This window comes from Macaca thibetana, chromosome 5, assembly GCF_024542745.1.
Source record: "Macaca thibetana thibetana isolate TM-01 chromosome 5, ASM2454274v1, whole genome shotgun sequence".
In the NCBI taxonomy this organism is placed as follows: domain Eukaryota; kingdom Metazoa; phylum Chordata; class Mammalia; order Primates; family Cercopithecidae; genus Macaca; species Macaca thibetana.
This window is the reverse complement of record NC_065582.1, coordinates 104425292-104438050: the sequence shown is the minus strand read 5'-3', so window position 1 is coordinate 104438050 and position 12759 is coordinate 104425292. Positions and strand designations below refer to the sequence as shown.

The following is a 12759-nucleotide window of genomic DNA, read 5'->3' as shown; positions in this document are numbered from 1 at the left end:
TTCCCTCCTTGCCTCTCTCTCCTGCCACCTTGTGAAGAAGGCACTTGTTTCTCCTTTACCTTATGCCATGACTGTAAGTTTTCTGAGGCTTCCCAGCCGTGTGGCATTATGAGTCAATTAAAAAACCTCTTTCTTTATAAATTACTCAGTCTAAGTAGCTCTTTATAGCAGTGTGAAAATGGATGAATGCAGAGATTATAGATGGGTAAAGGACATCATTGAACTTGGGACTGTGGAAGGAAAGCATTTTATTGCAAATAACTAATAGTTACAAAAGCACTTTTTAAATGTTATTATTAGATGTTAAGCCGAAAATAGAAACTAACATTTACCCAGGTTACAAAATAAGAGCTTTTCATTTTTTGAAGTCTCTAAGGGTAAGGTACATCCCCAGATAAAATGAGTATAGGTCAGTCAGTCTCCTTTGGCTCTGTGGATTCTTTCCAAAAATTTTCCAGACTATTTAGCTTTCCTTGTGTAGTTACAGCTCAAATTAGAAACTTAAGAAACAGCAAGTGGCCAGGCAGGGTAGAAAGCAAATAAAGTGAGCTACCTGTGCCTTTTTCCAAGTCGGAATATGTGCTTGGCTCCTGAAAAAAAAATCTGGTATGTAGGCATTCTCATTACTTAGTGAGATATTAGTGAGGACCTTTTAACATATAACACACAGTAACTGTTTCATGGTTTTAATATATACTTGAAATTTCCAGAAATGCGACCACTGTGTAAATCAGGGCAAGACTATAAGTTTTTCTTGTTTAAAACGTCAGCAAGAGTTTCCCACCACTTCAGAAAGTCACATCCAATGACAACACCATGATTTCTGTTGCCAATACACACATTTTCCTTCATTTGTAGCTGGTGGCTCTACACTCAGGTTCAGCCATCTAATGACTTAATTTTTTCTTCCAGAGTGGTTATACACAAGCTTTTTTATTGAAATAAATTTTATTTTATTAAAAATTGCCTTCTTTTTTCTGCTTTATATTATAGTTAGGGTACTATGTTCATTGCTTAAAATTATATGTGCAGAAAAATGATTATATTAACTTTGATTTTCATTTCATATTCAGAATAAAACACTTGTTATAAAAGGGAACATTGAGTCTGTAGGGTTAAGAGAGGCACTAATAGTATCCAACCTCCTCACCCTATGATAAAAACAAGACTCAGAGAAGTGAAGTAACTTGTTCAATGCCACAAAGCAAGCTGATGACCAAGTCATGACTAGTAGTTACCTAGGCAGATAGTGCTCCTTCCAGCACACTGCATTGCTTCAAAGTGATGACTATGTAAATATGCAAAGAGGGCAAAAAATTCAACTCATACTTCAGAATGAGGTGGTGACCATTAGACTCAAGGGGCAGGCACTGAAGAGGCCCCACAAACCTCCAGCACTGGGGTAAGGTGCTTTAGATAAGCTGTTTGTTTTGTTTTCACCTGAAAAGCATCAGGTACTGGTTCTGGCACTGAGCTTATGCAAAACTGAGCTGAGGCCAATTCAATGTCTCTCTCAAAGGTATATGGAGAAAGTAGATGTTTGTGAGGCTTGTGTTTAAGGCTGGCTTAAAAGTGAAAAAAGGCAGAAAGAACATTACTTATTGCAAGAAAGCAGCATTCTATTCTCATTTTGAACGTGAAGTTTCAAAAGTATTTGACAGTGAAGAAGTCAAGGGATATATACTCAATTTAATATCAGTAAATGCTGCCCCTAGTTTGGGCCTTGAGTTTAAATAGTTTTCATCAGATAGAGTTCAACAGGTCTGAATTTGCAAATAACTAGGTAGAACAGATGAAGAGCATGTCCCAAGAAACTTTTATATATAACACACGCATTAAAACAGTTTGAAATATTCCCAGGAGATATGCATGAGGTAATCAACATTTATCTCAATGCTGGCTTCTAATCAAATCACTGTTCTACATTTATGGAACGAGGAAATTTTCTCAACTAAGTAGCTTTGACATTCATTGCTCAACTAAACCAAATTGGGCACTCTCAAAATCAGAACAGAAAAACAAGACAACTAATAAATATAATTAGTGGGCTAATATATAAAGAAAATATATCTTAAATTATCTTCTACACTTAGCCTTAAGTCACTGCTACTAACATGAGCTCCCCAACCTGAGATTAGGGCTCTCTTCCAAACCTTAAAAGGAAACTGAAACACTTAATACTGGTTTTGAGCTAAAGCTGATACCAACAATTACACTTAATGATCCATCTACAAACTAAAATGATTCATCTTTTCTTTTAGCCTCAGCATGGTAAACGCTTTCCACTTCAGTTCACATAGTTCCCATAAAAGAGCCTAGTGTTTGGGGATGGAAATCCTGACCCTTTGTAATGGACTTTGCTTCGAATGAATATGATCCTAAATGCCTATACAATCATTTTTATGAAATTAATGGAATTAGTATCTATAAAATAAAATAGAATGCAATATATCTAAAGTTACACATGTGTCAAGCCAAAACATTTAACTCTCTGTGTGGAGCGATACACAGAATTGTCTTTTGACATTATCTTAAGTGAGGTCTGAGGCAGACACAGAAGGCAGATGGAGGCACCGGAGAAGGCAGCTGTTTCCACACACTGGGTTAAAGGAGCAGGTCTGGTGGTTTTAAAATCCTAGGGAGAAAAATAAACAGTTCATTATTATGGTCACTTTCTTCAATTTTCTTTTGGAAGCACCTAAATGAAAGAGGCAGTTAATCTAGGTTTATGGCAATGAAGCCTCTTGGTTGGAAGCTCCTTCTACATGACCCATGGGTCCTGCCAAGGTACTATCAGCCAGAGGCCCAGACATGAAAGGTGTGAGGAGCAAGAAAATGATGCTCCCTAGGAAGCAAAACATTCATTTTGCTGCTCAGTGCTAAGTACTAGAAGGAGTATTAAAAAGCAGAAAATTTGATCCATCTGAACTAATCCCACTTACTTGGCAATCCACATCTTATTGGAGAAGGACTCCGACTTCGAGACATCTGGAAAATGTAAAAGAATAATGTGAATTACACAGTAGATAGAGCTCAAAAGATTAATTCTTTTGGCATATTTTTTTCCCCTAAAACCAACCAAATAGCTTGCTCTGAGGCACTTTAGCACTATGATTTTTCACCCTAAGGTTGACTATTGTAATTCTTTTTAGACTTCTGAAGTATGTGAACACTCAATTTGGTTTAAATTATATTATTAGTTAAAAGCTGGGTTCATTGGCCTAAGAGCAGCCATACTGAAGTCAAATCTCACAAATTAAAGCTAAAATGATGATATAATCTCTGGAAGATCCTTTATAAAAATTATAAGTCATAAACTCTGCTCTATTAAGAAGGGTCACCAGGCAACCAGAAAATCATCATCTTTCAAATCTCATCTTTACTTTCACTAAGTAGAAGGTACTGCACTGGAACCACAAGTCTCTGACATAGCCGATCAGGAGTAAGTGGCTACAAGCATCATCCTTCCTCTGAGCTTTCAAACACTCTAGATAAATAGATGCTGATAAAGATGGAATCCATTCTGAATGAATCAAGACCCCACATAAGCAAAAATAAACCTGACTAACCAAAAATATTTGTATTTTATTTTTCAGGTATACCCAGTTTTGTTGTGGCAAGGGGATGATGGAAACAGATAGAAAGTTGGCTGCAGTCACACCTTTGAAATTAGATTTTATTCTCATCTAAAGTTTAAATTAATGTGTTCTTTCTGAGCACAACATAAGAAAGAGAAGGTATAAGGGATTCTCACAGAGGACATTGCCTATGAATAAGCCTTTCAATGGGATTTCGGAGTTAGAATTTGCCATGGCTATTGCAATAAGTATCTAATGGTATTTTCTTCTGATATGCCATTTCCCCTTAGAATGGGGAATTGTGGTTCTCTCAGTATCACGCTCCCAAGGTTTCCTTTTTATTTAACAGTCCACTAACTGCACTATTGTTTTGCTTTTACTTACCATAAATACTTACTCATGAAAAAGGATAATGAAGCTATATGAAATCTCCAAGAGCAAAAGGATTGTGTTAGATGCATGACTTTTCCATTTGCCTATCATTTTTTAGGTCATTTTCTTCACCTGAATATTCCTTCCCAATTTCCTAGCCCATTGAAAGCCATCCATTCTAAAACACCAAATTAAATACTACCTCCCCCATGAATGCCTTCTTCATGATCAAATCTGGGAGGAATCTCTATCTCATCTAATGACTCTAGCCCTTTCTGCTTCTTTTATTGACTATCATATTGTATCATAGTATGGATGTATTGATTTGTTGACTGTATCACATTCAGCTAATCTGTTTAAATCATAATAATCTTTCTCTTTCCTATACTTTATTTTTCTTTTTAAGTTTAGGGGTACATCTGCAGGTTTGTTATATTGGTAAAACCTTGCCATGGGGGATTTTTGGAAAGATTTTCATCACCCAAACATTAAGCCTAGTACTGATTAGTTATTTTTCCCAATCCTCTCCCTCCTCCCACCATCCACTCTCTGGTGGGCCCCAGTGTCTGCTGTTCCCTCTTTGTGTACATGTGTTCTCATCATTTAGTGCCAACTTATAAGTGAGAAAGGTATTTTGTTTTCTGTTCCTGTATTAGTTTGCTAAAGATAATGACCTCCAGCTCCATCCATGTTCCTGCAAAAGACACAATCTCGTGATCTTCCTATATTAAGGTCTATTCAGAGAAGATAACATGTTTTTGCCATTTTTGTGTCCCTCCCAAATCTAGCATCCATCAGATCCAGAAAGGATGTATGATAAGGAGCATGGGGGAGTCACTACAGATGCTCATTAAAGTCAGTAAGGGGGAGGAGATTCAAGATGGCCAAATAGGAATAACACTGGTCTGCAGCACCCAGTGAGATCAACACAGAAGGCAAGTGATTTCTGCATTTCCAACTGAGGTACCCAGTTCATTTCATTGGGACTGGTTGGACCGAGGGTGTAGCCCGCGGAGGGCGAGCCGAAGCATGGTGGGGCGTCGCCTCACCTGGGAAGTGCAAAAGGCCAGGGAATACTCCCCCTACCCAAGGGAAGCCTCAGGGTCTGAGCCTGAGGAACTCGGGCACAGATACTGCGCTTGTCCCACGGTCTTCGCAACCCGCAAACCAGGCGATTTTCTCCAGTGACTACCTCACCAGGGCCCTGGGTTTCAAGCACAAAACCGGGCAGCCAATTGGGCAGACACCAAACTAGCTGCAGGGGCTTTTGTTTGTTTGTTTGTTTTTCATACTCCAGTGGCGTCTGGCACACCAGGGGGACAGAACCATTTACTCCCCTGGAAAGGGGGCGATGAAGCGAGGGAGCCAAGGGGTCTGGCTCAGCGGGTCCCACCCCCACCGAGCCCAGGAAACTAAGATCCACTGGCTTGAAATTCTGGCTGCCAGCACAGCAGCAATCTGAGATCCACCTGGGACAGTCAAGCTTGGTGGGGGGAGGGGTGTCCGCCATTGCTGAGACTAGAGTAGACGGTTTAATGGACACAGTGTAAACAAAGCTGCTGGGACGTTCAAACTGGGTGGAGCACACTGCAGTTCAGCAAGGCTGCTGTGGTCAGACTGGCAGATTGCTCCTCTTTGGACAGGACATCTCTGTAAAAAAGGCAGCAGCCCTAGTCAGGGGCTTATAGCAGACTTAAGCATCCCTGCCTGATGACTCTGAAGAGAGCAAGGAACCTCCCAGCACAGCATTTGAGCTCTGCTAAGGGTCAGTCTGCCTTCTCAAGTGGAGCCCTGACTCCTGTGTATACTGACTGGGAGACACCTCCCAACTGGGGCCAACAGACACCTCATACAGGAGAGCTATGGCTGGCATCTGGCAGATGCCACTCTAGATCGAAGCTTCTAGAGGAAAGAACAGGCAGCAATCTTTGCTGCTCTGCAACCTCTGCTGGTGATACCCAGGCAAAGAGGGTCAGAAGTGGACCTCCAGCAAACTCCAGCAGGCTGACAGCAGAGGGACCTGAGTGTTAAAAGGCAAAGAAACAAACAGAAAGGATTAGTACGTCCACTCAAAGGCTCCATCCAAAGGTCACCAATATCAAAGACCAAAGGTAGATAAATCCACAAAGATGGAGAAAAACCAGTGCAAAAGGCTGAAAATTCCAAAAACCAGAATGCCTTTCTTCCTCCAAAGGATCACAACTCCTCGCCAGCAAGGGAATAAAACTGGATGGAGAATGAATTTGATGAACTGACAGAAGCAGGCTTCAGAATGTGGGTAATAACAAACAACTCCAAGCTAAAGGAGCACGTTCTAACCCAATGCAAGGAAGCTAAGAATCTTGATAAAAGGTTAGACGAATTGCTAACTAGAATAATCAATGTAGAAAAGAACATAAATGACTTGATGGAGCTGAACACAGCACAAGAACTTCGTGAAGACATGAAACAAGTAAGATCAGAGTAGAACTGAAGGACACAGAGACATGAAAAACTCTTCAAAAAATCAATGAATCCAGGAGCTGTTTTTTTTTAATCAACAAAATAGATATACTGCTAGCCAGACTAATAAAGAAGAAAAGAGAGAAGAATCAAATAGATGCAATAAAAAATGATAAAGGGGATATCATCACTGATCCCACAGAAATACAAACTACCATTAGAGAATACTATAAACTCCTCTTCACAAATAAACTAGAAATTCTAGAAGAAATGGATAAATTCTTGGACACATACACCCTCCCAAGTCTAAGCCAGAAAGAAGTTGAATCCCTAAATAGACCAATAACAAGTTCTGAAAGTGAGGCACTAATTAATAGCCTACCAACCAAAAAAAGTCCAGGACCAGATGGATTCACAGCAGAGGTACAAAGAGGAGCTGGTAGCACTCCTTCTGAAACTATTCCAAACAATAGAAAAAGAGGGAATCCTCCCTAACTCGTTTTATGAGGCCAGCATCATCCTGATACCAAAACCTGAAAGAGACACAACAAAAAAAGAAAATTTCAGGCCAATATGATGAACGTCGATGCGAAAATCCACAATAAAATACTGGCAAACCGAATCCAGCAGCACATCAAAACCTTATCCACCATGATCAAGCTGGCCTCATTCCTGGGATGCAAGGCTGGTTCAACATATGCAAATCAATAAACATAATCCATCACATAAACAGAACCAATGACAAAACCCACATGATTATCTCAATAGATGCAGAAAAGACCTTCGATAAAATTCAACACCCCTTCATGCTAAAAACTCTCAATAAACTAGGTATCTATGGAACATATCTCAAAATAATAAGAGCTATTTATGACAAACCCACAGTCAATATCATGCTGAATGGTAAAAACTGGAAGCACTCCCTTTGAAAACCGGCACAAGACAAGGATGCCTTCTCTCACCACTACTATTCAACATAGTGTTGGAAGTTCTGGCCAGGGCAATCAGGCAAGAGAAAGAAATAAAGGGTATTCAATTAGGAAAAGAGGAAGTCAAATTGTCTCTGTTTGCAGATGACATGATTGTATATTTAGAAAACCCCATCATCTCAGCCCAAAACCTCCTTAACCTGATAAGCAACTTCAGCAAAGTCTCAGGATACAAAATCAATGAGTAAAAATCACAAGCATTCCTATACACCAATAACAGACAAACAGAGAGCCAAATCATGAGTGAACTCACTTTCACAATTGCTACTAAGAGAATAAAATACCTAGAAATACAACTTACAAGGGATGTGAAAGACCTCTTCAAGAAGAACTACCAACCACTGCTTAAGGAAATCAGAGAGGACACAAACAAATGGAAAAACATTCCATGCTGATGGATAGGAAGAGTCAATATCGTGAAAATGGCCATACTGTCCAAAGTAATTTATAGATTCAATGCTATCCCCATCAAGCTACCACTGACTTTCTTCACATAATTGGAAAAAACTACTTTAAATTTCATATGGAACCAAAAAAGAGCCCTCCTAGCCAAGAAAATCCTGGGCAAGAAGAACAAAGCTGGAGGCATCATGCTACTCAACTTCAAACTGTACTACAAGGCTATAGTAACCAAGCATGGTACTTGTACCAAAACAGATATAGAGACCAATGGAACAGAACAAAGGCCTCAGAAATAAAACCTCACAGCTACAACCATCTGATCTTTGACAAACCTGACAAAAAAAAAGCAATGGGGAAAAGATTCCCTATTTAATAAATGGTGTCGTGAAAACTGGTTAGCCATATGCAGAAAACCGAAACTGGACCCCTTCCTTATACCTTTTACCAAAATCAACTAAAGATGGACCAAACACTTAAATGTAAGACCTAGGACCACAAAAATCCTAGAAGAAAACCTGGACAATACCCTTCAGGACATAGGCATGGGCAAAGCCAAAATTAACAAATGGGATCTAATAAACTAAAGAGCCTTTGCACAGCAAAAGAAACTATCATTAGAGTGAACAGGCAACCTACAGAATGGGAGGAAATGTTTGCAGTCTCTCCATCTGACAAAGAGCTAATATCCAGGATCTACAAAGAACTTAAACAAATTTACAAGAAAAAAAACAACCCCATCAAAAAGTGGGTGAAGGATATGAACAGACACTTCTCCAAAGAAGACATTTATGCAGCCAACAGACATATGAAAAACAAGCTCATCATCACTGATCATTAGAGAAATGCACATCAAAACCACAATGAGATACCATCTCACGCCAGTTAGAATGGCAATCATTAAAAAGTCAGGAAACAACACATCCTGGAGAGGTTGTGGGAAAATAGGAACGCTTTTACACTGTTGGTGGGAGTATAAATTAGTTCAACCATTGTGGAAGAGATTGTGGCAATTCCTCAAGGATCTGGAACTAGAAATACCATTTGACCCAGCAATCCCATTACTGGGCATACACCTAAATGATCATAAATCATTCTACTGTAAAGACACATGAACCCATACATTTATTGCGGCACTACTCACAAAAACAAAGACTTGAAACCAACCCAAAATATCCATCAATGATAGAATGGATTAAGAAAATGTGGGACATATACACCACAGAATACTATGCAGCCATAAAAAGTATGAGTTTATGTCCTTTGCAGGGACATGGATGAAGCTGGAAACCATCATTCTCAGCAAACTATCACAAGATCAGAAAACCAAACACTGCATGTTCTCACTCATAAGTGGGAGTTGAACAATGAGAACACATGGACACAGGGAGGGGAACATCACACACTGGGGCCTGTCGGGGAGTAGGGGTCTAGGGGAGGGATAACATTAGGAGAAATACCTAATGTAGGCGACGGGTTGATGGGTACAGCAAGCCACCAGGGCACGTGTATACCTATGTAACAAAACTGCATGTTCTTCACATATAACCCAGAACTTAAAAGTATAAAAAAAAGAAAAAAGTCAGTAAGGAAGCTGAGTCTCATCAACTGTGGAGTTTTTGGTTTTGTTTTTTTTTTGCTGAGGAAGTTTTGCAACGTTGGGGCTACAGCTGCATGCTAGAAGCAGTTTCAGAAAAGCATGTAGGGTTGCCGAATGTGATTCTCCTTCTCTACTACTCTCTCTAAAACAAGGTTGAACAAATATTTTAATAATTATTATTTTGGGAACAGCACATTGTTAGCCTTCCTGTTGCCCACATGTCTTGTTCTAACCCTGTATTCAAAAGGCACTGACTAAATATGTGTTGAATAAATTAATAGTGGTGCATCATAATTTTTTAAATTGTTTTGGGGGGGTTGTTTTGTTTTGTTTAAGACAGGGTCTCACTCTCTCACCCAGGCTAGAGTGCAATGTGGTACAATCACAGCTCACTGCAGCCTCGACCTCCCTGGGATCAGGTGATCCTCCCAGCTCAGCCTCCGAAGTAGCTGGGACTACAGGTACATGCCACCATACCTGGCTAATTTGCGGGGGAGTTTTTTGTTGTGCCCAGCTAATTTTGGGGAGGATTTTTGTTTTGTTTTGTAGGGACGATGTTTCCCCATGTTGCCATAGCTGGTCTCAAACTCCTGGGCTCAAACAATCCTCCCACCTCAGCCTGTGAAAGTGCTAGAGTTACAGGTGTGGGCGACCCTACTCAGCCCATAATCATGTTTTTAGGGATGTTATCTTCATAGTTTTCATGATGTTTTTGCTGTTCTTTTGTTCTTTAACAGAAGTATTAGCAATCTTTCCAAAAACTAATACACACAAAAAACCTTATTTTTTCTAATTTGAAGTTGAAGATATATTAATACCTGCAATGCCATTTATAAGGTATTGAAATCCAGACCATCTGAGCAATTTCTCCAAACTCATACACAAATTTCTAGAGGAACCAGGGACTTGTTCCAAGATCAGTTGATCAAGGTATCCCATTCACTCTTTAGTCCACTATCTGATATCTAATAGCCCATTTCATCCAAAGATAAAAATAAAACTATGAAATACATAAAATCTACTATTCCTTGAACTAAGAAAGAAAGATAAAACTACCTCTACTTCTTTCTAGAATAATAAATTCTTTAGCCTACAGTAATATAAAAATCAGTTTGGAGCTAGCATTATTGCAACAGGTTCTCTTTCCACCTGTAGACTTATAATCATCTCTTTTGTACTGCTGAAGCAAAAACAAAAAAAAAAATGCCAACCATAGACGAATTTTGTGTAAAAATGATTAGATAGATATGTACCGTGCTTAAACCAATTTGGCTACGGGGGCAAATGGGACTTAAACTCCTGCTTCGACATCGACTTAGAGATCGCACCGAATTCCACTTAAAAAAGAGACAGAAAGAGAGAGACATAGTCAGGAGTTTGTGAAAACTGTCATGGCTTAAAACAACATGCATATCCCACAGAGTAAGAATCTTACTGATATGATTACACTTGCCCATTACTGATCATCTGCACAAGCTACACTCCTTTCACTTCTTATTGCTGCCCAATATGTGGCAGTAACTTCAGGGTACTTTTTAAATAGAATCCCATTACAATGAACCTTGGGATACTCTGGTATTTGATTCCAGTAGAATGTTTTTGTGAGTAAGCTATTGGAAATTACATAGGAGTTTGTTAGTGCTGGAGAATGTAAGCTCCATGTGGGTAGAGATTTGTATATGTTTTATTTATTGCTAAATCTCTAGCATATAAATACAGTGTTTGGGTCATAAATAACTATTGAATAAATAAATATCATTGGATGAATGAATGAAACACCACTACTGCCTATCTGCTTTCTAAGTAAATGAATAAGGAGAAAGCTATATTCACTAAAATGAGATTTTACTGGTAAAATCCTTAAAATTTCCCTTAGTTCAACCCCTTTCTTTTCCAAATTCTTTGTTTTAGGAAGAACTTCCTATTATTTTGTTTTAGGGTTTAAGCTTGGACAAATGTTCATGATAAGCTTGATGGGAGAGAAGAAGGAAGTTAAAAGGCAATTGCTATTTGATGTAAAACATAAGAATAGCGGGTATTTCTTTTCCCTCCTTTCCAAACTGCACTGCAGACAAGATCTTCTTAACAGAGAGTGACTGCTGTAGGAGCAAGAAGTATGTTTTATTGTAGAACATGTGTAGCTGTCAGGTCAATAAAACCCAATATATATTTCTATGGGCTCGACCTTTTTTTTTTTTTTTTTTTTTTTTTTTTTTTTGACGGGATCTCAGGCCAGGTGTTGTGGCTCATGCCTTTGATCCCAGCATTTCACGAGGCTGAGGTGGGTGGATCATGAGGTCAGGAGTATGAGACCAGCCTGACCAACATGGTGAAACCTCGTCTTTACTAAAAATATGAAAATTAGCTGGGTGTGGTGGTATGCGCCTGTAATCCCAGCTACTTAGGAGGCTGAGGCAGGAGAATCGCTTGAACCCAGGAGGCGGAGGTTGCAGTGAGCTGAGATCATGTCACTGCACTCCAGCCTGGGCAACAGAACGAGATTCCATCTCAAAAAAAAAAAAAAAAAAAAAAAAAGACAGGATCTTACTCTGTCACCTAAGCTGGAGTGCAGTGGCACAATCATGGCTCACACAGCCTCAACCTCTCCAGCTCAAAAAATCCTCCCTCCTCGGCCTCCCAAGTAGCTGGTACTACAGGTATGCACCACCATGCCCAGCTAATTTGTTTATTTTTTGTAGAGATGAGGTCTTGCTATGTTGCCCAGGCTTGTCTCAAACTCCTCAAACAATCCTCCTGCCTTGGCTTCCCAAAGTGCTAGGATTACAGGTGTGGGCCACTGCGCCCAGCTAAGGGCTCAACATTTATGGAACAAAACATTTTAAGATAGTATTCACTGTAATGGGATTTTTAAGCTACAAAAACTCTTTTCTTAAGTTCTTTTAAAATAAAATATTCCCCTTCTCCACTGTATGTATGAAAGCTGCTGTAAAGCACTTCCCCTATTTTTCAGTTCAAGGAGAACAGGAACAGAGATCAGCCAGCTGTGCGATGGTACATCATTCTGGACTAAGGGGCTTCACTTAACTCTTTCTAGGAAAGGCAGGAGTAAAACTACATAACATAAACTATGCAGAATATCCAAGCACCACCAGTTCCATCACCCAATCCCCACTACAACACGTACACACCCACAGGCTCACATATGGAACCTAAGACTCCATTTTAAAGGCTCTTCAAGTATTTAATATTCTGTAGGTTCAAAACGTTCTATAGCCAGTGGATATAGGAAGCAACCTTCTCAAACTGATTCATTCCTCTCTCCCACCTCCTCTGCTCTCTTTGTCTCCATCCCCCCGCTCCATACACATCATACCAAGGAGAGAAAAACAGGGCACATTAACAGTTTCTCAAAATAGAG

The 12759-nt window shown here is 39.6% G+C and overlaps 1 protein-coding gene across 2 annotated transcripts in view; it reads right to left on the bottom strand.

The window, feature by feature from the left end:
* Positions 1 to 231: 231 nt before the first annotated feature.
* Positions 232 to 12759, bottom strand: part of SPATA18 (spermatogenesis associated 18) — a 46119-nt gene continuing 33591 nt past the window's right edge. The window contains exons 11-13 of one of the 2 annotated variants that reach the window (XM_050790602.1): positions 10634 to 10717; positions 2943 to 2988; positions 232 to 2635 (exon numbers count right to left, since the gene is read on the bottom strand). In XM_050790602.1, the coding sequence (XP_050646559.1) occupies positions 2628 to 2635; positions 2943 to 2988; positions 10634 to 10717 (138 nt within the window). In that variant the 3' untranslated portion in view covers positions 232 to 2627. Of the gene's footprint in view, positions 2636 to 2942; positions 2989 to 10633; positions 10718 to 12759 lie in introns of those variants that run through there. The other variant, XR_007725711.1, reaches the window with a different exon arrangement.